Here is a 27,100-nt window from a genome sequence, read left to right on the forward strand (position 1 = left end):
CTAAGCTGAGGTGTCAGGTGTGCCCTGGGCAGCTGCTGCAAATGATCCATTATTAACAGTCCTTCAGAAATGACACAGAGGGTGTAGAATACACAGTTTTGGTTATAACCACATAGTGATAAACTGGTCCCGGCCCCTCTAACTAGGACACTGCCTTTTTTTTCCCCCACAGTATTTAGTGTAGTTTGACCAAGGCAGGAACATGTAGACTCAACAGTTCCTTTCCTATCTATTCTTAGCCTTTGATCTTGGCTCGTTGCTGTTTGAGCCTTACTGTAAAGATGAACCCATCATAATGAAAATGTTACAGAGATTACAAGATGTCAGAACTATCTTGCAAAGCTTTAAAGGGCAATATAGGTTAGTACATTTGTCTAGACATACTAAACATATGTTTCAGTATGTCAGTATTTGAATTTTTCCTAATTATTAACTGAGCAAATGATCTTTTACTAAATGTATTTATCACACCTTGAGAATTTCTGAGGTTGTGAAACCCAATCTGTATTAGAAAATTTACAATATCCAGAATTTTTTAAGTACTGAAATGTTAGTAGATGGTTCCTTCATCAAGCATCTCCAATTCATCTCTATTCACCACCAGACACTGGAAAAACAAACTGAAATTTTTTGTGCTTCCACAAATCTGCAATTCCAGCATTTCCTGCATTTTGACCTTATGAAGAAAACTAGGCTCTCTGCATTCAGAGCAACCTAGGTGCTTAGCTCTAAATGGGAGATAATCCTGTTATAAAAGGCTTGTGGTTACTAGTTCAGAGGTCACCAAGGTACAACTCTAAAGGTGAAAAAAAGTGAGGGAAGCTGTGTGAGACCTGTGTAACCTAGACAAGGAATAATCTGGCTGGCAGACGATGGAGGCTTGGTTTATCTTTAAAAGTTTTGCTGATTTAGCAATATCAGGACTGTAACAGCATTCACCAATCAATACAGCTATGCTGGCTGGCAAAAATCCACAGGTGTAGTTTCAATGGCAAAACATCCTTTGCAGTTCTGGTATAAGCAATAGACAGTTATAAAAGCAATTTAAATGGGATCATGCCTCTAGGAGGGTTTACCAGGTCTTCTACTGTAACTATATTGGCAAACTTTCTAGTTAAGGCTGTTCTACAAATCAGCTACTGAAGTGTGTGAGGCTGATGACAGTGGAGCTGCTTTGGAGGCTTGACGAGAGTATAAAGCTTTTCACCCCTTGGGAGGCTCACCGAGAAATGCTGTCTACTTCCTTAAGAGAATCTTGGCTGGAGAACAAAGAACTTCAGCTCATATACAGAGGGGTAATTTACATCTCATTAAACCAATATTTAAAAATCTACACTGTTTGTTTCTTTAGTGTCTGTGTTTTCCTTTTCCTAACATGTCAGAAAAGATGCATTTTCAATTAGTTTTTTTTTTACTTTTCCAGAACGAAAAGCAGCAAGAACATTTCTGGGTGCCTAGAGATCCTTTTCTTTTTCTATCCTTGCCTAGCTATAAAACAGCTTAAAGTAATTTTATTAAACTTCCCAAGAAAAATAATCTCAAGCATAAACACAAGTATGAGTATTTTCAACTACAGATGTTTTGGAACGTAATAAAATCTTGAAAAGCATCTTTCCTTGATATATTTTGTTATAAGTTCATGACTATTCATCAAAACATCTTTAATTACCAATTGCTGATGATACTCAAGTCATGTGGGCTATACGTGGGTCTAGTCTGGAGGCTTTTTAGTGGGCTTTATACCAGCAAACCCCATAGCTGCATCTATCAAAAAAAAACAAACAACCCACAAACCAAATCCCAAATATCCAAACTTTATCTGACAGCTATGTCAACTGCTGTAAGAAGCAATGGGACAGCTGTACCAGAAGCATTTCTAAGTGATGCTTTCAGCAAAGCTCTTCTTTTGATAGGAGGTGGTTTCAAGAACACATGTATGAGGCGTGCTTACGCAGGCATAGACAAACTCACACTCTGCACACATTGCTGGTACAACACAATTCCTGTAATAATAAACAACTTTTCATTAGAGTGCCCAAGGATAGACTCAATGGGCATTTCTGTACAACTCTTAATGAGTTGTTTCAAAAATTGCTTGGAGGACAGAGCATTCCCACAACTCATCAGCATGGGGACCTCACGGGCAACTTCTTGCTAACAACCTGTAGGCCTTGCTGAGGTACCACTGGCTTCACGTGAAGACTAGTAAAGACAAACTAATAATACACTAAAACACGAGATCTGCTCAGGGACACTGGGTGTACTCAGCCTCAGGAAGACTGTGTTCTAGAGGGTAGCAAAGCGTTTTGCATCACATCGGTCCTTTCCTGATCAGTAAACAGCAAATCTGTTTTTGAGGGTGGCCTTGGACCACATGACATCATCAAGGCAGTTTTGCTTATATTGTTGGTTTTGCTCCTGTAATTAGTACAAACGAGCATTCTAACTTACAAACACCGTGGTCTGAGGAGGAGAAATATTTCCCTGCCCCCATGTTTTTCCCCTAGGAGCAGAACAGTATGTACTGTTTTTGCTAAATAAACTGGATGTACGTTATGGCTTAATTCCTAGTACAAAATTAATATTATTAATGGACAGGGGGTCTTCAAATAGCTGCTAATATTTATGCTGAGAAGAGGCCTTGGTTTGGTCAGCCAGACATAGAAACTTTAGTTTTATTTTCTTATCTTGTGGTGACACACTGTAAAGGTAGTGTGTTCAAAGTACAGTGTTTCAAGGCTTACAGGAACAAACATGAATATGCAATTCAACAGGCAAATAAAAGCTGGTTTTGTATTTTGTGTCCCCTCCTTCCCTATTTTTCAGAAAGGGGATACAAACATGAAGACAGAAACTAAAATATATTTGCAGCCAGATAAAATGACAAATAGCAGCTTTTACCAGAAGCTTGTCAGGTTTTCGGTTTTGCTATCTTTCCACTATATTTGCAGAATATATATGTATATGCACATATATATGTAATTTACGCTTTAAACATGATCTCACGATATGTTTTTTCAGTGTATTTTAATGAAGCATTCACCCATTGCCTGCTTTCAAATGCTGACAGTTCCCCACAGCCACTAAGGAATATGCAATAGGGAGAGGAAGGAATGGCTATACCTGAAAATGCTTTGCAAGCACGTTCACTTAAAAGAGATACCTTTGGGCAAATCTCATGACTAAGGAAGGGCAGGTTTCGTTACTTTTCTCTCTAGCTCCCCCCTGTTAGTAGCTCACTCCTGTGGCTCCTCGCTCTGTTTAGACCTTGAAACACCGGTGCGAGGGGGGACTAGTTAAAAGGTGGAAGACAAAAAGGGCATCAGAAAAACAGGGAGGGCCGGGACGCTTGCTGAGGCGAACGGATTACAGAAACACAGTTCGGGTTGGAAAGGACCTCCAGAGATCATCTAGTCCAACACCTCTGCCAAGGCAGGGTCACCTAGAGCAGGTGACACAGGAAGTGTCCAGGTGGGTTTGGAATGTCTCCAGAGATGGAGACTCCACGACCTCTATGGGCAGCCCAATGCTCTGCCACCCTCAACGTGAAAAAGTTCCTCCTCATGTTGAGGTGAAACTCCTTGTGTTTTAGTTCACAGCCACTACTCCTAGTCCTGTCACTTCCCATCCAGTAAGCAAAACCTACTGTCCCTGGAAGCGGCCGCTTCGGCGAGGAGGGTGTTGTAGAGGCTGAGCCATCGGCGGGCGGGGGCGGGCCGGGCAGGGAGGCGGGACTGCGCCGGGAGCACCAAGCAGCGCTGAGGGCGGCACGGGAAGGCGGGAGGAAGAGGCAGGGCGGGACGAGAGCGGCGGGGCCGAGAAACGCCGCCAATGGCGAGTCGGGACGCGGGTACGAGAGCGGGACCTGAGCGCAGGAGCCCGTCAGCAGGGAGGAAGGGCGGTGCCAGCCAATCGGAGACAGCTGTGCTGACGGGAGAGCCAATGGCGAGCCGCGCAGGGGGGGCGCCAGCCAATCAGGGCGCGACCGGCGAACAAAAGGGGCCCTCCAAGGCGCTGGCCCCTCTCCCGAGCACAATTTCACATGACGCAACGGCTGCGGGAAGCGGTTCGCGAGCCGTGCCCGCCGCCGCCATTTTGTGAGCGCCGAGACTGAGCCGGCGGCGGCCGAAGGAGCGGCGGCACCAGCAGCGCAGCCAGCGGGAGTCGCGGCGCGGAGGATGCGGTAGAGGAGCCCAGCGGCGGCAGCGGCGGGGGGGCGGCATCGGCATCGCTCGGCGGCGGGGAATCGCGGGGAGGGGGCTGTCGGTCGGTGGGTCGGGTCCTGGTCCGAGCAGCATGTCGGCCCCGGAGAGCAGCGCTGGCAGCAGCGAGGCCCGGGAGGACGCGTGCCGCGACTACCAGTCGTCGCTGGAGGACCTGACGTTCAACAGCAAGCCGCACATCAACATGCTGACCATCCTGGCCGAGGAGAACGTGCCCTTCGCCAAGGACATCGTCTCCCTGATCGAGGCGCAAATCGCCAAGGTTTTTATATTCCACCGACTACTACTCCTACCTATACTGCTGGGGGGACCGGCCGGGGCAGCGGGATAGGGCGGCCTAGGGGAGGTCAGCGGCAGAGGGGGGCGAGGAGGACCGGGGGACACAGCGGAGCCGGGGGTGGGCAAGAGGGCCCGAGGGCCGGGACATGGAGCGAGAGAGAAAGGGAGAAGCTCGGGTGGAGGCCGGGCGGGGTGAGGAGGCCGGCGACGGGGTGGGTATGGTTGGGCTGGGGCGGCGAGGGTGGGCTCAGAATGTAGTGCTGGGGAGGGTGCTGGTAGTGAGGGGGCGACTAGGGAGAGGATTTGGACAGAGCTGGAGGGTGTCGGGGGCTCCGATGGGTCCAGGAGGCAGGGGTAGCCGTGGGGGGAGCAGGCGGAAGAGGGAAGCCTCTCCCAGCTGGGATCAGGGGGTACGGGGCGAGGCGGCGGGGAGTGGGGAGGGCTCCTTATTCCATCGCTAAACTTAAGGCTGCTGCTTCTACTGCCCCATTGCATAGGGAGCAGGGGACTCGAGGGAGGGGAGCAGCCCCCACACCACCCTGTTGGGATTAGGGAAGGGTTTGGGACATCCTAGGAGAATCTGCGAGAGGAGGGGAGCGTGGCTCGCAGTGCGAGCCCCGTGTAAATAGCAGGCACAACATGGCGGCCCGGCAGTGACTGGGCAGCTGCACCTCCGCGCCCTTGGATCTGGGTTTTCCCCCTATATGGAGTCAGGATTCGGTGTCCGAATCTGATGTCTAAACCCTTGGATATAGGCGATTTGGACAGTAGGTGAATGTTGCAATCATTAGAGAGGGCCTGAGTCGGGAGGTCTCATGGAGGGTTGGGTTTTTCTTGGGGGGGGTAGTTTAAAGGGAAATAATGTTAAGTTTATAGAACGCAAATTGTCCGTTTCTGAAGGGCTAAATATAGTGACCTTTAAGTATCAGTTAAGGCCATTTACCCAGTGCGGTCCCTGTGAGAGATTAATTGGGGGGTGGGGGGCACCCTTATCGTATAGAAAAGTTTGTGGGCCATCTTCTCCGGATAGAGAAGCGTGTGTGGTGGTGATGGAGTTGTTTTGCTCTAACTGATTAGAGAAAATTCTGGGGGCTTGGGTTAATCTCTTTGGCTTTCAGATGATTTGTGCCCCGAGTAACGCTAGTGTTGAGTGCATATATAATATATTTTGGCTAGAGAAATTTATTGGTTGAGGATGGGGAAGAAGAAATTGTCCCTGACTGTAGAAACTGCAGCAGCCTGTAGGATCCTAACATGGCGTCTGAAAGGCACATGATATAAAAAGGGAAAGAGGAGGCTCCCTCTGAGCCCAGCCCAGGCAGTTGCTGACATCAGTCAGCCACCACACATGGATAGGGGTTTACAGCACCTTTCTAATGAGCATTTTGTAAGAAAAGGGTTCTTCTTTCAATTCCCCATGGTGCCAGCCACCCCTCCCTCGTTGTTTCCCTTGCTCCCTCTGATCTCAGGTGTTAAAAGGCTTTTTTCCTTTGGCTTTAAATCGTGGTTTATAATGGTGAGAATTGTACTACCTAATGATGGGGGAGGGAAGGATCTTTCAAGTTACTTAATCTGTCTTTCTATCAATGCAGGATGTCTTTTTAGTATGCCACAGACCTCTTCCAGTCTAGTTTTAAATGCTGCCAGTGGCTGAGTTTTGCCATTCCTTGGGGAGGTGACCTCATAATCTAATAGCTCTCACCATTATATCTCCTAAAGGGCAGTGGATGTGTATAAAATGATTTGTGATGAATAACAATGCTGTCATTTTTTTTTTTTTCATTTCTGGGTGATTTAGAACCTGCCCTGAAGTGTGGGGTTTTTTTAAAAAGATGTCTTAAAACCTGTATCAATGGTTAGTTTTGCCTAGTTACTGTTTGTGACTGTAGCTTATTCAAGGCAAGTTTTTAGTTGTTTCTGGGAAAGTGATCTCCTTTACTAAGCCACTTTTTAAAAAGTGTTGCCTGGAGACAGTTTGTTTAGTGTAAAACTTGAGTGGTCTGCTTTACAATTAAATAAATGGTTCTGAAATGTGTGACTGGTATTATAAAATTTGTAAATAAAAAGTGTGAAATATGTATTTGTCTTTTTATTTACCACTGTATAGTGCAGAATTTGTTTCCAAGACCCATTTTGTATACAAAGATTTTTTTTTTTTTTTTAATTTTTGCACAAGATTGTGACTCGGGGTTCAATTGCCAGATATTATTTTAAACTTGAAATCTTTTAGGAAACTAATAAAAAAGAGCCACACATTTCCAACAATAGCTTTCCTACGTTATTTGAAGGGACAGTGGGAGTTTTATAATGAAGTCTTTAATATTATACTGATGAGCTCAGAGTTAGTGTTCTTCTGCGTTCTGGTGATTATGTGGCGCCTCCCTGCCTTCTGATTAGTGTCCTGCGGGATCTGTCTTGTTAGAGGGTATTGCGTAGACCTCCTGAAAACAAAATGCTTTCCTGTCTGGGATTCCCTTTTGTGGCTGTTGAAATACATGCTAGATACCTTGACATAATAAACATTTCCAGAAGAGAAGACTTAAATATTCCAACCGTATTTAAGTCACAGTTCTTACGATGTTGACGCCTGAATAGCTTACATTTGAAGCAGGGGACCACTGCTAAGCTTTTAAATCTGTGCCATAGTTTGAAGTAGGCTTCCTTAGTAGATTATGGTGCTTCCATGTATAATTGTTTTTAACTGTCTGAAATAGGATGAAAGGGGCAGTTAAACTTTTTTATAGTGTTTTTGCTACTAATGGTTCCTCAGCATCTCAAACTTGAAGCTTAGCTGAGTACTGTGAGCTACTCCTGTACATGGGTGAAATGGAAGAATATAAAATACCCTGCGAGTAGCCATCAGGCATAGGTACTTCTGAGACAGCTCTTTGTGTCTCTAACACAGCTGACTAAAAGTCAGAAATGGTGCGCAGTCATTTTTTTCATAAAGGAAGGCATTCGGAGTTGGAGTAGTGTTTTTAATGTGCCATTGTGCAGACTACTTCAAAGAAGAAACCAGTATTCCACAGACATTTTAAATAGCTCCAGACCCACAGTCTTTGATTTCTGAGACTAGAGCAATGCCTTTTTTCTAACACTTGCATATTAGGTTGTTTACATATAAGTATTATGTCATAATTAAGATTGGTTTTCAATGTGCTGTACTTAGTTTTACCTAACTTAGCTGATTTTTCTGTTGTTATATGTATGAAATGCACCACCTGCCTCTTTCTACCTTTTTTTCAATCTGCTCAAAGGCAGTGCGCCCCCTCTGTCCCCCAATTAACAAGGAGTTCTGCCCTCTTCAATAATAAGTTTCAAGTTATACTAAATTAATACACCTTTAAGAGTGAGGAAACACTGTGATTTGCCCATGTAAAATCTTGTTGAGTGGGTACCCTTCTGTGAACCACCTCAAAAGGGAAGGAGTTAAATCTAAAATAGTGCTGTTCTACACAATTGTCTGGATAATGGGGCTGCAGAGTAAGGTGTTGTTAATTAACCTAGTAGCCTATCCTGTTTAAAATGAGCAGTATGTGAAGCTGTTCTGGTTTTATCCTTACTGGATGGTGAATGGGACTTAGAGTATTACAAGTGGATGCTCTTCTAAGGGGATCATGGTCAACACACAGAGCTTGTGTTGTCGTCCATGTTGTCCTCTTCAGCAAGCCTGCGTACTTACTGATGTTTTCTGGAATTTTGCTGTGCCTTCTGCATTGTGAAAGCCACTGGTAGGCATTAAAATCACTTTATTGGTCCAGTAGCGCTTTCTGTACATTGGAAGTGGCTGTAGCAGTCCAGGGTCACCACACTTCTATTGCACAAACTTGCTTTGAGTTTTGAAAAAGGATTTAAAAAATCCCAACCAAACCCCAGCAACAAAAACTGAGCCTCCTCTTGTAACAAAGATGTGTCCAGAGTTTGAAGACTCCCGTCTGTGGAAATGGTGATTGCAGTTCCTGAGCTAGTCTGTGCACTTACCTGGTCGACTACATGATTGAGTTTTGCCTGGATTTTGAACTCTGTTCTGAGTGCATCTTTGCATGCATTCTGGAAATCTGAACCGTCACCACCTGCAAGTGCCGAGAGAGAATGGGACTCCTTGCTCTGTCCGTTTGGATTACAGTGAAATAGTTGCAACCTATTCTGCGTGTAGCTTAAGAAAAGGCTGTGATGCTCTACATATACTCTACAGCTACAAAAGTTCACTAATTTGGGCTATTTGCCAGAAGTTTAATTTGTGTTCTTTGAAATCCAGAAAAACACATCCTGGAGGTTTTAATTATAAACAATTTTTTAGAAGTTCCTTGAAGTGCTAACGATGGTTTCCTGCTTAGTTACTTTCTCAAGTGGAAGGTTACACTCGGTACAGTAGTGGCAATACTGTCTTGGGGGCTGCTTTTTTCCTCTATTTTTTTTCCTTTTTCCAAAGCTTTGTTATGCAAACAAAATAACCTAAGGTGTTCCTTTTTTTTTGTGATAGACCCACTGCATTATACTTTGAACTGAGTGTCCCTTTTTCAGATTAAATTTTTGTATAAACAAAAAATCCCACCAAATCCCTTGGTGTTTATAGTGGCAACCAAAAAGAGAGGTGTGTATTTCTGGGATTGGTAATCCCTTTATGTGAAAAGGTTAAAATATGTTTTTGTTGTACTAAACTTCTCAGTTTCTTCTTATTACTCCAGGCTCCTGCGTCAGAGAAGCTCCCCGTTATGTACCTAATGGATTCCATTGTCAAGAATGTGGGAAGAGAGTATCTCACTGCATTTACTAAAAACCTAGTTGCAACATTTATTTGTGTATTTGAAAAGGTATATACATTTTCAGAAAAGTACTGTATTTAAGCAAAACTTGTTCCTGGTAAAATAAATACATGCTTTCAGGTTTGGGTTTTCTTGGGTGGTAAACTAAATTTGATCGGTTTTTATAAATCTCAGTACTGTATACTATGAATGATTCTTTTTGCTGTCAAGCATGTAAATTACATGTTAGCTCAAAGATGCAAAGTATTACTTAATTTGGTTTATGAACATCTGTAATTTTCCTGTCCAGGCAAGATTTTACTAGCAGTATTTTGGTTATCGATTGCTTACCTGGATGGACTTTTTGTAATGTATAGAGCAATTAATTATGAATTGTTGGTTTATTTTTAAGATAGTTAATAGTCTTTATGCCAGGAATAGACTGAGAATCAGTTTGTTGTGGATTTCTCAAAGCTTCTCTCTCCTATAGTTAGATTTTTCTGATTTACATAATTCACATTGTGCAGGATGAGTGCTTAAACTGAAGAGTGAGTAGTACTGACACCTGGTTCTCTCTTATTCGTCTGAAAAAAATGCTGGGGGTGGTGGTGGGGGGAAAGGATCTTAGAATGCATGACTATATTATATTATAAATAGGTGTTTTAATTTCATTCAACACTGAAAGCTGCTGCCATATCTTTTAATTTTGGCTCTTAATCTTTAAACCCAGTGAAGTAATTGTGCGTATTCCTCTGTTAGAAACTTGAAGTCCAGGTTTTGAAAGGCTGGACTTGAATGGGTTTAAGTTGGATCAGAAAAGAAGGGTTGACTTCTGTGGTTTCTTGTATGTTATAAGAAAGTGGCATCTCATATGAGTGAGATGAGTGGAGGTTTTGCATATTTATCATTACATATCAGCAAGGATCTGAGATGCCAGTATGCTTTATATATGATTTTCAGATGTAAAGTGCATGATAAAGTAAGGAATAGATTGTTGTCATGACTGTAGAAGACATATAAAGTCCTTTGTGTAGAGTAGATAGGTAGATTTACTTGTTTTTTCAGTATTAAATTGTGAATGCTCTTATCCTGAGTTGCATTTAATGTTGCAGCTGAGTGACGCCCTGGATAATAACTAATCTTCAGAGTTTTATATGTTAACACTCAATTAAGCTAACTAGAGCTATTTAATGTGTACTAAATGAATGTGTAAAGTGGCAGTCATTTCTGATAGCTTAGTTGTTCATGTTAAAAGGTATAAGTAGAATTCCAGCAGAGATATTGTTAGAAATTTCGTTTTATCAGTAAATGGTCACTAAGGTATCTTTAGACACTTGATGAAGTCAGAAACTTTGTGCTCAGTCATTTCTGCACCTTTTTGCAGTGAACTTCATACTCTTATTGAAAATTGCATACAAGCATACTTCAGTTCCTAAATATGAATTATTTTTATTGAAGTTCCTGCTCTTCCCCGGAAGAACCTCCAGACTTTCCAGACTATTCTACGTCTTGCTGTAACATCTTGAAAATAAAACTTCAGCAAAAATCATCTACATAGGCAATACTTAATGATTGAATTGGAATTTTGACATTAGGACAGCTGCATGTATTTTGTCCTCTAATGTTTTTCATTTATTGTTTATTGAACTACTCAAGTTAGGAGATTAACTAAATTTTGCTTTACTGTAAATTTGTCAATTAGCTGTCATGAGATAATCCAAACCTAGTTGTTTGTGAAGAGATAAAATGGGCCTCTGGTCCTACAAGTATGCTTTGTCTGTGACTCATAGATGGGTCTAATTTTGCAGCTGAACTGAAATAATAATTAACTTCATTTGAGCTAATACCCCTTTTATTGCATTTATTAAAAAAAATCCTTCAGTGACTGAAGTGACAGCTGAGTAAAACACCTTTTCTCTTCAGAGTTTGTTTTTTCTTCATTTGTTTGTCATTGTCATACTCCATTCAGCACAAACACTTGAATAATGTAATGTCTCAAAAGGCTATTGCCTTTCAATATTTTTGTTACTGTATTTTTTTCCACAGAAATTGGGCCAGTAAAATGAGAATTTTGCTAATGGAAAAGAAAATTCTCAGAGAATGGTAATACAATAAAACCTTCAAATGGCCTTGAAACAACAATTCCACATTTGAGCGTCTGTTACTGATCCCATTGGTAGAGATGTATGATCTGCACTGATGATAAATTCTGTGTGGCAAGTTCAATATGTTAAAATGGCAAACTGTTGATAGAAATAGGAAATGAATGAAATCTTAAGTTCTACAGAAAAGTTAAAGAAATTGTTCTATATTAACTTAACAAGCCATAGAATTGTTTTATTGTTTTAGGTGGATGAAAATACTAGGAAAAGTTTATTTAAATTACGCTCCACATGGGATGATATTTTTCCTTTGAAGAAACTATATGCACTTGATGTCAGAGTCAACTCATTAGATCCTGCCTGGCCAATTAAACCTCTGCCCCCAAATGTGAATACTTCTAGCATCCATGTGAATCCTAAGTTTTTAAATAAATCGGTAAGTTTTTCTGCCTGCTGTAAGAACAGATGGTAATACATGTGGTTTTCTTTGTTTGTATGCTGCTTTTTGACAGTTTAGTATATTAAGAATTAAATATCTGGCCTTTGTAGACAGGTAAGAGAAATTTATGGATTCAGAATATTTGAAGGGTTTATTTTTTGTATTTCAAAATTGTATTCTAGATTTTGGAACATTGATGAATTTATGTTAAATGATGTACACTTGTCACAGCAGGCAAATTGTTGTGGGGCAAAAAAATGTGAATTATAACTGCTATACAAACTAAGTCCCAGATCATAACACTGAAAGAAGATGGGTTTAGCTGATTCCATCAGGATTTTAAATGTAACTTTTTAAATTCTGTTTTTAGCCAGAGGAATCTACTGCACCTACCTCTGCTGTCACTTCTGGTGCCTCTACTCCTCCAGCTGTTCCTGAAATACAAAAGAATTTGACACAGGAGCAACTGATCAGGCAGCAATTGCTTGCAAAGCAAAAGCAGTTGTTAGAACTTCAGCAAAAAAAACTAGAGCTGGAGCTGGAACAGACTAAAGCACAGTTGGTGAGTAGGATAGTTGAAACTTTCATAGTTGGGTCTCAGTTTTCTTTTGGACAGTACTTGGCTGTACTGGTAAGTGCAGCATATTGTTTTTTCCTCATATTAGGCAAGTGTAGCTGTTTTGGGACTACTAGAGCAATGCAAGGGGTTCCTGAACTGTTTTTGTTTCCTAAAACCCTTAAAAATTACACTTACAGGTAAAAAAAAAGTGAAATTCTTCTTGTTTTGTTTTTAACTTCTCTTCAAAATGATGACTGTGATCCACATCTTCCACCTCTTCTTGTGTCTCACAGCAAGCCTGGCTTTCTCAAATATATTTATTCTTAAAGAACAAGGGAACCTGTTGTAAATAAAGTCAGTTTCCTCACTAGGTCAGATTGGTTTGATGCTGCCATATAGAGACGGTGGTTAAAGCTGTATTGTTTTACATTCTTAGTTGAAAGTCTTGCTATGTTGACAGTTGACAATACCAAAATAAAGCATGTTTGAAGTGTAGAAGTCTGAAAATAGAATACTTGGCAGCTGAGTTGCCTAGAGCATGTGGTTTATATAGAAAAGCCAATGCTGTAATTAGAACGTGTGCCTAAGTTACATATTTTGCAATATTGATTTTGTAGTACTGATCTTGCATTATATTTGAATTTGATCTTTTGTAATGATACTGCATTATTTTAATGCTTTAATGCTTTCTCTTTGACGAGATATCTTCACTCACGACCAGTGACAGGACTCAGGAAAATGGCATGAAGCTAAGTTAGGGGAGTTTAAAGTTAGATATCAGGAACAGGTTTTTCACCAAAGGGTGCCTGAGCACTGGAACAGGCTCCACAGGGAAGTGGTCACAGCACCAAGCCTGTCTGAGTTTGAGAAGCGTTTGGACAACACTGAGGCACGTGGTGTGATTCTTGGGGTTTCCTTTGCAGGGCCAGGAGTTGGATCCTGATGAATCCCTTTCAACTCAGCATATTCTGTGACTCTGTGATTTCATGTAGAATAATAATGATCCATTAATTAGCAGTTAATGGGTCATTTTCAGTTAAATGGCTGGATCTCATAACTTTCAAGACATTGCTATTGCAGTTTTGTATTTGAGGCAGAATATGGACACCTCTGGGTAGGAGTTGTGGGATGCATATTAATGCTGGATTTTTTCCAATTTCAGGCTGTATCTCTTAGTGTTCAGCAGGGATCATCTACTATAGCTTCAGTTCCAGCACCTTCCAAGCAACATATGTCTCCCACACCTCATATGACAGTTAAACCACCTCATCAGACTGCTGTGCAATCTGAAAAAAACAAACCATCCCCAAGTCCTCCACTTCATGATATCAAAATAGTAAACAGGGATCCTCGACTTAATAGGATGGGTCAACATTCTTCACATACTAAAGATCAATCTCATAGGAAAGAATTTTCACCGAATGTGACCAGCCAGTCTGATACCAAGGCAAACAAAACGGCACAGGGTGAAAAACAGAACTCTACAAAGTCAGAAAAATCGAGAGCAAGTGAAAAAACACAGAAGAAAGAACTTGACCAGTCTAAAGCAAAATCTAAGTCACCATCCCCTTTGAAAAATAAGCTACCTGATACTAAAGATAGTAAAAGCCAGGAATGTGAAAGCACTAAAGTATCTGACATTAGTAAGCGGGATCCAAGACTGAAAAGACATCTTCAAGATAAGTCGGAGGGCAAAGAAGAGGAGGTCAAAGAAAAGAGGAGAAGTACAGAGAAAAAGGAAAAAGAGGAGCATAAAATATGTGAACATAGACCAGTGGGGAGCAGAAATAAAGTGATTAATGGTGCAGTTCAGAAACAAGACATGACTACAGAGGAGTCAGAAAAACAGGGTGGAAAACAGGGAAGATCAAGTAGTAGAAAACGGTCACGATCACGCTCTCCTAAGGCACGGTCACCATCTACACATTCTCCAAAAAGAAGAGAGAGGAGATCACCTAAAAGAAGACTTAGGAGTTTATCTCCTACTTCATCAACTCCTAAAATTGGCAAGATACGTCAGATAGGCACTAAGCAGTCTCATGTTGAAGAAGGCACACAAGCAGCAAGAGATGAAAGAAGTTCTAATAAGAGAAATGTTAAACAAGAGGTGCGAGATCCAAGGAGAGTGAAAAAAGCCCAAGAGGAAAGACCCCAAGAAACAGCCACCCAACATTCTGCAAAAGCTTCTCCAGATCCAAAGGAGAATGCAGAAAACTGGCAAGGATCCAAATCAGGCAAGAGGTGGAAATCTGGTTGGGAAGAAAATAAAAAGTAAGTTACTATCTTTTAAACAACTTCTGTGTGAAGTCGGTGGAAATTCTCCCGTTGGCTTCAGTATAGTTGGCTTTGGGAGGCGGTGTTCAGATTGTTAAAATCGATAAGTTTAACTTGTTTCTGCTAGTGAAATCTGGAAATGATGCATACTTAGATTCTGAGGCCATAGTGATGTTTTGCCATGATCATTTCTAGTAGGAATGTAACAATTATGTTCTGAATAAAGACATAATCTGTATTTTGCATTCTTTCTTTCAGCTCACAGCAGAATGATGAACACCAAGCACTTGGTAAATCCCCTCACCAAAGACACAGGGAAAACTGGCCTGCTGGTAAAGGAATTTTATCACCCCGAGCACCAAAGCAGCAGCACCGTTTAAGTGTGGATGCCAATTTACAGATTCCCAAAGAATTGACATCTGCAAGCAAGAGAGAATTACTTAAGAAGGTACGTAGAAGTATCCCAGGTATGGTTTTCTTTTCTTCTCTTTTTGGAAGTCTAAACTTTAACTTTATGTTATAGGCCAATGACCGCTTAACATCTGGTGAAATAACACAAGATGAGTTCCTCATGGTAGCTCATCAGATCCGACAGCTGTTCCAGTATCAGGAAGGAAAGCACAGATGTAGTGTCTGGGATAGCCCTACAGAGGAAAAATGTGGTTTGAAAAAGAAACCTCTTCTATCAGATGCAGAATTAACATACTATGAACATAAAGCTAAACTAAAAAGGACACAAGTTCAGCATTCACTGTCAAGGCTTGATCTGTTGGATCCTGAAGATATTTTGGATTATGTACCTGATGCATTGCTTTCTGGAATAGAATGTGAGCAAGCAAAAGCCAAGCGTGGAGTACAGTTTGACAGAAAAGAACCATTTGCAGAACGATCAAGGAGACACTCTCCTGTAAGTGGCACTACGAGGCCTTTTGCTGATAACCTGTCACCACTTGAGAGTCGACGAAGACTTGAAGAACAGCGTGCTACTAAAGGAGCAAGAGGTTCTGATCCTTATGACAGCTGGGCAGAATCAGATGAATTTAGAGATGCTCTCAGGCAACAGGGGAAAGGCACAACAGAGTTCCAGAAAATTGATGGAGATGCACTCTGTAGGTTTGATAATCGTGAAGAAAGACAGCTTCTTGGGCAAGCTGGTATGTGATTTTGCTTTATTTTATATTTGTTAAGTAATTGGCAACATTTTAGTGCGTGGCTATCTGACTTATTCTGGGTTATTTTAGGTGTTCGAGAGGAATCAAGATCACCATTCAGTGAACGTTTCAAAAGAGCTAGGTATGAAGATCCAGAGAAAGCACCATTTCCAGACAGTCCAGGATCTAGATTTGGAGGTATTGAAGCAAAGCAGAGGATAAGTGCACTAATGGAAGACAGACCTCTCTTTGATGGCTCACCTAGACCAGCTTCTGCAAGGGTTGGAGTAGATGGAGGACAAGGAAGTCCTTTTGTTGATGGTCCTGCTGCTGGTTCAAGTTCCAGAATTGATGGACCACCTGGACAGGCTGCTATGAGATTTGAGGGGCCTTTGGTGGGGGCAGGTGCATCTCAGTTTGATGGACCACTGGCAGGAGCAGGAGGAGCTGGAGCCCTAAGATTTGATGGGGCACCAGGGCAGCTGGCAGGGGCCCTGAGGTTTGAAGGACCCCCAGGACAGGTTGGTGGAGGAGGTCCACTGAGGTTTGAGGGACCTCTTGGGCCTTTGCGGTTCGAGGGGCCTGCAGGGCAGCCTGTAGGTGGTCCTAGATTTGAAGGATCTGGAGTTGGTCTGAGGTTTGAGGGTCCCCGTGGTCAGCCTTCAGGTGGTCTCAGGTTTGAGGGACCTCATGGTCAACCTATGGGGCCTCGGGGTCAGCCAGGGGGTGCTCTCAGGTTTGAGGGACCCCATGGTCAGCCCTTGGGGCCTCATGGTCAACCAGGGGGTGGCCTCAGGTTTGATGGGCCACATTTACAGCCATTGGGGCCCCATGGACAACCTGGAGGTGGCCTCAGATTTGAGGGTCCACATGGTCAGCCTATGGGGCCACATGGACCATCAGGTGGTGGGCTCAGATTTGAGGGGCCACATGGGCCATCAGGTGGTGGGCTGAGATTGGAAGGACCACATGGTCAGCCAGGTCTAGGTCCTAGGTTGATTGATGGACCGGTGCACCAGGGAGCTGGTGGACTTCGATTTGATGGTCCTCTGGGTCGGGCTGGTCCGAGATTTGATGGCTGTCATGCAGCTGGATTTGATGGTCAGCCTGGACAGCTGTCTCTCCTACAAAGATTTGATGGAATTCATGGACAGCCTGGTCCAAGACTGGGACCTGGTCAACAGGCACAAGCAAGATTTGAAACAGCCATACCTCAAAGATTTGATGGACCTCACCAACCAGCCTCTAGATTTGACTTGCCCCTTGGCCTTCAAGGTGCACGTTTTGAAAATGTAGCTAACCATCCTGCCTCAAGACTGGAAATGTCACCATATGGACAAGGTGGTCCGTTTGTTGAACATCCTGGCCAGGGCTACAATGGACCAACTCATGGAATGCAGTTTCAGAGACCTGATATATTTGATGGTTCACCTGGACCAAATTTCAATGGGCCAGCTGGCCCAGGAGCACAGAACTTCCCACTGAGAGCAGCTGGACATTACTTCGATGAAAAAGGTCTTCAGGGTCCTCAATATGGAAATTTCAATAATATGCCAGTGGGAAGTAATCAGGTAAGAATTGATTGCATTAAATAGTTTGCTTGCAGAAGTACTTTTGTGTAGACACAAAACCAGCAGTTTTTCTTCCTCTAAAAATTGATTATTTTTCTGAAGAGCTGGCAGGCTGGGAGCCATTTTCAAGGTAAAAAAGTCATTAGATAATTTAAGAAGGACATGCATTGCTATGTTTTAAGAATATTTTTTTAAGAACTAAACAAAATAATGGATGTTTGCAATCACTTCGTAGTTCAGAATATGACAGTGAAATTATCATATTTCATTTTGACATGAAAACAAAACCAGGTAATTGGAAGCCTTTGGTGTTTTCATTGGACTTCAATAAAAGTAAATTCTATATAAAGCATGAAAGACAGTGTTAGTGAATATACATGATTAATTTTTCTAAGAGGTGTGAAATCAGAATGGACCAAAATAATTCTCTTGTCTTTTTGCAGCTGTTAGCACTATTGACAAGCCAGTTTTAAATAAATACCTGTAATTTGAGGGAATTGAGAGAGATAAAGCCATTTTTGAACGTTTTTGTTCAATTTCATTGTTCTCTTTTAGAATTATCTCAGCACCAGCTTGCTTCATCAGTTCAGTTGTCTTTGCTGTTGCCTGTTGGAAGTGCTCTCTTCAGAAGGGGAAAATGATACTTTACATTGGTGAACAGGATGTAATTTCTTTCAGTAGTTTAAGGATCTTAAAGAGCATTTTTTCATTTGGGGGATAAAAATTAAACATGAAGAGTTAATCGATTGTACAAAAGCAGATAATGTCCTGCAGAACTTGAATGGGGTAAAATTCTAAACAGTTCATAAGTGGAGAAAACAGATGATTAGAAAAAAAACCCAAACATTTTTATTACAAGCGTGTTATAAAAACTTTTTCTGTCTAAAGTGTACTGTAGCTCATTTGCTGAAAAATCTTGCTTTCAAAACATGTGTTTTTAGTGGATGCTGGTTCAGTTCTTAGATGAGAATTAATCATGGCATTTGTTATTAGACATTTACTGGTTCCTTGAATTTCTTTGAGTTTCGGTGAAAAGGAGCAATTTAAAAAGAAGTGCTGTTTTTTGAAAATGTGATCAAAGGCTCAGTAAGTAGAAGAAAAGGTGTGTGGGTGGGTTTGCAACGTTAGGCAAAATGAGGAGGGGTTCTGAAATTTTCCTAGTGGAAAATGAAAATGTGGGAAATATTATGTAGTAGTTTGTGGACCTTTCAATACCAAACTGACACAGTTCACTCCTGAAGGAGTTTAATGTATGTAAAATTATTGAGAAACATCTAGAAGTTAATAATAAAATGTAAAAAGTAAGTTTATAATTGCATTATTGTACAAAGAATACTTACATGTTTACTTTCACAGGTTTCTCTCATGTCTGCTCAACCAGGACCTTATGGCCAAGGTCAGCAGTATTTGCCAAATCCTGGAAGTTTTGTTCAGAATCCTGCAGGTGTGTAACTATAATTCCTTATATGTCTTTTGGATTGTTCTGTTTGGTGGTGTCCTGCTGTGCTAGGTCTGTGTGGTCTAAGAAAAGCCACCTCTTGGTGGCTGTAGGTGTGGTTTCTGTAGCACCTTCATCTCTTAAGGGACTTCTTTCAAACGCTGAAGGCTTTTGTTAGTTTTCATTAACCATGTGATTTTGGTATATAGTTCTGCTGGAAACCCCCCCCCCATTTTTGGTCTATTTTTCTGGAAGGCACCAGTCTGTGTAGGTCTGGCTGCATTTGTGAGGGTGTGCAAACATTACCAGTGTATGTGTGGCTAGTAATGAAAAGCTTCTAAAATGTCATAAATGGTTAAACTAGGTGATGAAGTAGATTGATTTTGGTGAAATATTTAAGCATAAAATGAGGACAATACTGCATTTTAATAAACACTGGCCAGTAGATATCTGTGTATGGGTAACCAGCTTAGACAGCACTTCAGATTATAAAGGAAGCTGCTGCAAGGGAAAAAATTAGCCAAATGCTAGACATAAAGCAAAGGGAGCGTCATGGTTTGAGCAGGCCCAAAATCCAATTCTGATTCCTAGCCCCCCACCCACATCTCAACCCCATGTGAGATGGGTTTTCCAGACAAAAACACGAGACTCAATATGGGGGAAGGAATATATATTACAAAGACTATACACATAAATAAATACTATAATACATTACAAACAATCTTAACTCTATATCTATCTCTACCATGACAATAATATTTACAGTGGGCCAAATCTCTTCTCTCTCCAAATAAAAGTCCAGGAGAGAAGAAGAAGAAAAGACCCCTTCCAGTCTCTGAGCAGCAGGGCTCTCTAGGCAGCAGGCTCTCTGTGTCTTCTCTTCCATGCAGCAGAAACAGTTGCTGGCTCTCTGCCAGCACACACGAGGGGGTCTCCAAGCCCCTCGGCCCTCCGTCTTCAAAACGGGGGTCTTTCCGTGGGCTGCTTGACCCCAGACACGGTTGCATCACCACGGTCATATCACGAAGCACCGGGGTCTTCGTGACGGTCTGATATCCTCAGGGGAATCCAAGCCCCTTCACAGAGCTCCCATGCTCTGACTCAAAGATGGCTGCCAGCTTCTCTGAAGCTGCAGCGGGGGGGGCCAAGGTCACCCCACACACACACACTCCTTCAGCCATCCTGGCTTATCTCTCAGGAGGCCATGAGCTTCTTAGCTCCTCTCAGCAGTGCATACTGCACTTTAGGACTCCTCTCAGTCCACCACCCCCTCCTCTTTCTCGGAGGGGTCTCTAGCGAGTTTGGGGGTTTTGGTTTGTCCAGTTCTTACCCTCCGAAACTCTCTTCCTGCTGCTAGCTCGGGTCTCTTGTCTTGCTTTCTGCTGCTGGCTCTTTTAGTTTCCTCAGACAGCTCTCTGTCTGCTTCAGTTGCATACCGGCATCTGCTGCTTCTCTTGGTTCTTATCAGTTGGCTCTTTGCCACTGCTCTTCGGACACTGCTGTTCTGCTGCTGCTCCGTCGCTGCTCCCAGCGTCTCTCACTTCTATTTACAGGGGAGAAACTCCCCCAGCTCTTAGCCGCAGGCACTCAGCCCAGCTTCAACACCATTCCGAGTCCCTGCAGCCCCCCAACCGGGGGCTGGGGGGGGGCAGAGGCCCCCAAGGGGCCGGAGCCCCTTCTCCTCGTGGCCTCTACAACATGGCCACCTCTTCTTCTTACAACAAGTACCACTGCTTCTCTTCCGGTCTCCAGAGATATGTTTATATTTTGCAGAAGCACTGATTGGGTCAAGCCCCAAGGGTCACCACCCCCTGGGGGTTACCACTTTCAGCTTCAGGGGGAAAACCTGGCTCAAACCACTACAGGGAGTTGATAAACAATTTAAAAAAAAATGGAAGAAATGAGAGGCAACAGGAGAATTGTGTTGTGAAATACACTGATAAAAGTGAAGTCAATTTCTGATGCTAACCTTTTGCCTCCTTGAACGCTGGTGTTTTTCCTCAGGAGCCCTTCCGCATTCGTATCCTGATAACCATCTGGGACAGCTTGATGTCAATGAATTGTTTGCTAAACTGCTGAAAACAGGGATCCTCAAATTATCAAAAACTGATTCCACTTCAGCACGTATGTAGATACCTAATGTTCTAACTATTCAGTTTATCCAGCTCAAGTGTAAATCTGAGTATACTAACTTATATTGTGAACTCCTGTGGGTTTTTTTAAGCTGAACTTTATTTTTGGGAAGGAATTTAATACATGTGATGGAGTAAATATGTAGTATGTTGTTTAATTTGTACACTTCAGCTATGTAGACCAGTCAGTTTTGTCTTTGGTGCTGTGCCTTAGTAACTTGTTCTTGATTATAATCAGGTTCTTTTCAGCTTCTGAAATATTTCTTTGTCTCTGAAGACTGAATTTCAGTGCCAAAGACTGAAGTGAAATACTGTTTTCCTAAATTGAAACTCTGACTTGGTTTCTTCTATGCTTTTTTAAAATAATGTTAGAAGATGACTGACTTAGCTGTTGCACACCTGTGCTTTAACATAGTCAGATTGTATTTATTAGTATTTGAATAAAAATAACTTTCTGGAGCACATAATTTTTTTCTAATGATGTACAGAAGTTTTGATAAAATAATATCTTTATGCTTTCTAGAAGCGAATGAAACGTCAGCCCAGCCAACTGCTGAAGAAGAAGATGATGATCAGAATGAAGATCAAAATGTTCCAGACCTCACTAATTTCATAGTTGAAGAACTTAGACAGTGCGTATAGTAGAATCAGTTAACAGTAAGAATAACAACACGGCAGTATCTAGATAGTTAATCCAAGACAGTTGAAAGCTTTTAAAAGATTATCTGTTACTTTGTGATTAAGTGGAACTGCATTGTTTGATGTCAGCCTTGTAGAATTTTAAAAAAGGAAAAAGAGGGAAAATTAACACGGGAAAACTTACCTTTACACAAAGGTGCATGTTGTTACTTCAGGTTATATGTATTGAAGCCCATATCTTGGGCTGCATCTAAAGATGCATAACAAGGAGGTCAGGGAAGGGGATTCTCATCTTCTGCTCTGCTCTGGTGAGAGCCCACATGGAGTGCTGCATCCAGCTCTGGGGTCCCTGGATAAGGACAGGGACCTGTTGTGAGCGAGCCCAGAGGAGGGCCACCAAGATGATAAGAGGGCTGGAGCACCTCTGCTGTGAAGACAGGCTGAGAGAGTTGGGGTTGTTCAGCCTGGAGAAAAGAAGGCTCTGGGAAGACCTTATTGCAGCCTTCCAGTACCTAAAGGGGGCTACAAGAAAAGCTGGAGAGAGACTTTTCAAAAGGGCATGTAATGATAGGACAAGGGGGAATGGCCTTAAGCTGAAGGAGAACAGATTTACAGTATATATTAGGAAGAAATTCTTTACTGAGAGGGTGGTGAGATCCTGGAATAGATTGCCCAGAGAAGCAGTGGCTGCTTCATCCCTGGAAGTGTTTAAGGCTATGTTGGTTGGGCCCCTGAGCAGTTTGGTCTAGTGGAAGGTGTGCATGCCCATGGCAGGAGGAGCTTGGAGTTAGATGATCTTTTAGGTCCCTTCCAACCCATACCATTCTATGATTTTAATTTTACCACTTTTGTAGTAGATTGTAAAGCCAAACCAAATTCAGGCATTACTATTTATGCACCATTAGCTTAGAAAAGCTAATAGGCATGAAACACAACACTAATGTGTTTCTCTTGAATCGTTAATAAGAGCCCGTTTTTTGGTTTTTGAATGTTTAAGTTGATGGTGCTATGAAATTCAGGAAGAATGTAGTCATATTGTGTACTTTAACCTTGCAGTAGATTCATGCTTTCTCCTTACTGTTGTAGACGAAGCAACTTACTGAGAAACTTCTTACCTTTCTCTTTTTAAAGAAATGTTAAGACCCTTTTTTATCTCTTTTTTTGTAGGCGTTATGATAGTGTTATAAATCGACTGTACACTGGAATTCAGTGTTACTCATGTGGAATGAGATTCACTACTTCACAGACAGATGTTTATGCAGATCATTTGGATTGGCATTATCGCCAGAATAGGACAGAAAAAGATGTTAGCAGAAAAATTACACACAGGAGATGGTACTACAGTTTAACAGTAAGTAATGCAGTATTCCTGTTGATAAATTACAGGCTGTAATGTTTTACTTTGTATGTGGTGTAGGATTGCAGCTGAAATTTACATCATCACAGGAGTTGGCCTATGGTAAACAATCATGTCTTAGATACTTCAAGTAGTCCGCAAATGCCTGTCAGAATACAAAAGGCAGTTGTATGATGAACAATGAACAGTTTGAAGCTGTTTATTGCACTGTTTTCAATCCACTGAGAACAGAATGGAATTCAAAGGGTAGTGGATTTTTTGGAAAAAGCTTTTTTAAAGTGTAGCATTTTCAGAAAGCGTGTACTATGCTAATGTCGCATGTTTAGGAGCATTTCAGTTTTAACGAAGTAAGATGGCTTAAAGATGATACTTTGAGATGTCTGAGTGTGAATGAAAACTTCTTCTTTAGGACTGGATTGAATTTGAAGAAATAGCAGATCTAGAGGAGCGTGCTAAAAGCCAGTTCTTTGAAAAAGCTCATGAAGAGGTTGTGTTGAAGACACAAGAAGCTGCGAAAGAGAAGGAGTTTCAGAGTGTCCCTGCTGGACCAGCTGGAGCTGTTGAGGTAAGTTTCAGCTTGCCTTTATCAGTTCTGATACCGAGAGTCATCTGGTTCTTCAAAGGGATGTACTGCGTTCTTCTTACTGTATGTAGACTGAAATCTTGTTCTTGGGCTTTTGTGCGGCCACTCCATAGGTCATGTATTTGTGTATGTAATGGTTGCTTCCAAGGGCAGATAGTATTATAAATCACCTGTAGTTAAAAATAAATCAACACCCATGGGCATTCTGTGGTTTTGGCAAATCTGAAACAGGTAAAGTGTGTTAATTTGCTGAATGTTTTCATGGTAAGAATAAGTAGAGCAAGTGATTTTTCCTTTGATGGTCCTTCATCATTCAAATAATTACTGGGTTTACTGGGGTTTTGATACTTTTACACAGAAGTTCCTTCTTTGGTAGAAGATGGGCATTAGGAGAAAGAAATACCACAATAATAAAGTAACCAGTAGAGCTTTTGGGCTCTGTTTTGGTAGATGAATTGGTGTACTAATCAAATACAAATGCTGTTAAAATTGGAATTCAGTTTTACATGCTGAGTCTCTAAGAAACTAGCTATCAAGACATGAAGGCCTTTGTTTTAATTTTAAAAGGTATGTTTTGTGCTTTGTTCTCCAAGTTGATTATTTTTCAAGAAGTATTAAAAATGTTAGTACTTTATCTAAAAGTTTTGCCTTTTTTGACCTGAGTTGCAAGTTAAGGGGAAGAGAGAAGATAATGCTGTAAATAAAATTAATTAAACCTCTGTAGTGGATTGTCTTACATGACAATAACACAGCATTAGATTGTTACAAAGTGCTTTGCAGACTTTCTGGCTAAAAGGGCAAAGCTTACCTTTCTCAAGTGACAAGAGTATTCAGGGCCAGATGGTGATCGTTCCTCTGTCTGCAAACCATACTCAATTTTTAATTAAGGTTTTCTAAAGTGATCTTTAAAGTGTGGAGGAAAGATAATGTTCTAATCTTAATGTATTTATCTTGATTAAAAAAGAGCCTTATTTGACTCTTACTAGGTTCTTGAAGTTCACATGTTCAGTAAATTGCAATAATCTCATTTATCTCTGCTACTCCAATAATTTTTCAGAGCTGCGAAATCTGCCAAGAACAATTTGAACAGTATTGGGATGAGGAAGAGGAAGAGTGGCACCTGAAGAATGCTATCAGAGTAGATGAAAAGGTAATCTGATCTTATTTACATATGATACTAATTTATAGTAAAAAAATCCAAAGAAATACAGGTAAAAAAGAAAGGCGGGTCAAGTGCTCTTTTTCTTCTGAAGGATTCCCATCGTAGTTTTCCTGGCTTTGAAGTACATAAATATCTCAGCCTTCAGAAGTGCCTGAAGTCCTGGTATGGGCTCACTAGTCCTGGTATTGTTGGTATGGGCTCACTAGTCTTCCCTTATCCTGCAGAGCTAAAGGAAAAATGAATGTATGGATGTCTTTATGTATGGTTATAGGTATTGGTTCAATTATTTCTGTATGCAGCTGTACACAAATAATTCCCAATATTCACCAGGCTTCTCTAATTCACAGCACTTACGAGGCAGTATGATAACTTTTCCTACATAAACATCACAAAATCTTTTCCCAGGTATATTTAACATCATACTTGGCCTGCTCAGACCATAGTTTTTCCAGATGAATTGGGTGTTAATGTGTAATTGACAATGTTCTGTTCATTACCACTGGTACTGCTATAATTTATTTTTATGTATTTAAATATATAACAATTTTTTTTCAGATTTACCATCCATCTTGTTACGAAGATTATCAAAATGTAAGTGAATCCTTCTTCATACTTTCTGAAGCATTTTGCTTTCAGTTTGTTTGCTTGATCTCTGACTTTGCAGGAGCAGATGTGTTCAGTGTACTGCCCATTTCTCTTGCCTAAGACTAGGAGGCCTTGGGTGTGGCAAGTTTATAATACAGAATTAGCTAAGATGCATTTCTGGTTGTGAGGTACCACGACAGCTTGTGTGCCACAAAGCAAAGCCATGGTTTGATGGATTAAGTGTTGAGTAACATGCGTAATCTTAGGAATTGGCAAAAATCGAGTAGCTGGGTGTTGGTGTGTGTGATATTTTTAATGTTTTGGGAATTACAGTTGCCCTGAGGGCACATAGAAGGGAACAGTTCATGGTAGTGTGTTAAGCATTTCATCACTGCTTGGTGGTAACTTTTCAAAGGAATTGGAAAAAAAGCAATGCTATTCAAAATATAAATTTGTTTTTTTAGGAACTCAGTAAAGCAGAAGTTTGGCTTTTGAGTGCCTGTCCATCAACATGTTTGCATTTTGAAAAAGGGCAAAAGGGATGAAAAGCTAAAACTTGTCATTTTAATGTGCTAATGCTACTTTACCTTTGCAGACATCATCATTTGATTGCACACCATCTCCCAGCAAGACTCCTTCAGAAAATCCACTAAATATAATGTTGAACATTGTTAAACAAGAAACAGAAGAGTCCTGTGACTCACCTAAAATCAAAGAAGAACCTGATGACACCCCTCCTGCCTGTGCAGAAGAGAGCACACCTGCATCTACAGATATAAAAACAGAACCCGAGGAATCTGTTTAAATAAACTGAGGTATGATTTTTTTTTTTTACAGAAGAGCTGCTGTGTTAATTCTGGAAGGCAAAATACTTTTTATATGAATAAAAATGTCCAACTGAGGCAGGGCCTCAGGTACTGTTTGGTTAATAAATACATTTTTGTATTTGAAATTTCTTACTGCCTGCACAGTTTCAGGTGTCATTGTGTGAAAGTTCTGTAGATGCGTGAAAATTTAATGGTATATGTAAAAATGTAAAATTTTCATTTGTTGAAATGTAAATTATAAATAAAAGATATTTTTGCTATATATGGAGTGTAATGTTTATGCACACCATCAAATGAAGAGTGTGTTTCTGTACTTTTTTCAGTTTAAAATTAATTAAAATGAATTTTTGCTTAATTTTAAAAAAACCCGAAAGCAAGTCTCTTCCTTCAGCTATCTGATTAAGTGGGTTATCAAGGGAAGGAGTTTCTCAGACAGACAAGCCTGGATTTCTTGTCTTTTTAAACTTATTTGAACAAACTTACATATCCAGATGTTTAAAAAAACAATTACAACAACATCAAAATAATAATAATAATAATAAAAAAAAAGTCACAAAAAGACAGTCTGGGTAGAAAGGGAACATTTAACAAACCAACTGGAGTGCTTGATTGTGGTGAACACAAGTGCCAACAAATAAAATTAACAAACCAGGATGCCTGGTAGTTAAGACATTTTTAACGATTTTTTTTTCCATTAGTCAACATAAATTTAAGAAAGCTGAACACTTTTCTTTACATTACAGGGGGGAATGAATGTAAGAATGCTCATTTGAAACATGGTTAACGTTTTCTTTTTTGTTGCTTATTACGACTGGACTTAGATGGTAAACCAGATATCCTGAGATGTTAATATTTCTTAAATGTTATAAATAAAATTAAGCATAGATTTGAGTGTGAGTCTCTTTCTTTCAATAACGGGTCTGTTGGCTGGTACATTTGTGGGATTGGAAATAATCGTAGTTGTGTGTTTTAGGACAGTATGCATTTGTTCCATTCACTCTGCTGTGTATAGTGCATGTTTTTAAAGCTGCTGG

General features: G+C 41.0%; 1 protein-coding gene across 3 annotated transcripts; it reads left to right on the plus strand.

Annotated features, from left to right (window-relative positions):
• Positions 1–4,233: 4,233 nt before the first annotated feature.
• PCF11 (PCF11, cleavage and polyadenylation factor subunit) lies at positions 4,234–26,957 on the plus strand. Of its 3 annotated transcripts, XM_027677491.1 has the most exons (17): positions 4,237–4,485; positions 9,191–9,316; positions 11,597–11,785; positions 12,159–12,350; positions 13,510–14,618; positions 14,880–15,069; positions 15,145–15,775; positions 15,863–16,465; positions 16,547–17,343; positions 18,700–18,787; positions 20,786–20,905; positions 21,437–21,545; positions 22,720–22,903; positions 23,319–23,474; positions 24,550–24,642; positions 25,210–25,245; positions 25,835–26,957. In XM_027677491.1, the coding sequence occupies exons 1-17, from the start codon at positions 4,297–4,299 to the stop codon at positions 26,042–26,044; spliced, it is 5,022 nt and encodes a 1,673-aa protein (XP_027533292.1). In that variant the 5' UTR covers positions 4,237–4,296; the 3' UTR covers positions 26,045–26,957. The 3 variants fall into 3 exon arrangements, with proteins under 3 accessions (XP_027533291.1, XP_027533292.1, XP_027533290.1); XM_027677490.1 differs by having other exon boundaries at positions 4,234–4,485; positions 15,863–17,343; positions 21,440–21,545; XM_027677489.1 differs by having other exon boundaries at positions 15,863–17,343.
• Positions 26,958–27,100: the final 143 nt, after the last annotated feature.

The sequence above is a fragment of the Neopelma chrysocephalum genome, unplaced genomic scaffold, assembly GCF_003984885.1.
Source record: "Neopelma chrysocephalum unplaced genomic scaffold, ASM398488v2 Primary Assembly neopelma1_43, whole genome shotgun sequence".
In the NCBI taxonomy this organism is placed as follows: Eukaryota; Metazoa; Chordata; class Aves; order Passeriformes; family Pipridae; genus Neopelma; species Neopelma chrysocephalum.

What these genes read in the sequence shown, in the direction of transcription:
- PCF11 (XM_027677489.1), top strand. Translation starts at nt 4,297, where the DNA reads ATGTCGGCCCCGGAGAGCAGCGCTGGCAGCAGCGAGGCCCGGGAGGAC. An exon ending in AGAGAGAATTACTTAAGAAG is followed by an intron (nt 15,070 to 15,144) that starts GTACGTAGAAGT and finishes TTTATGTTATAG; the next exon opens with GCCAATGACCGCTTAACATC. An exon ending in GATGGTACTACAGTTTAACA is followed by an intron (nt 22,904 to 23,318) that starts GTAAGTAATGCA and finishes CTTCTTCTTTAG; the next exon opens with GACTGGATTGAATTTGAAGA.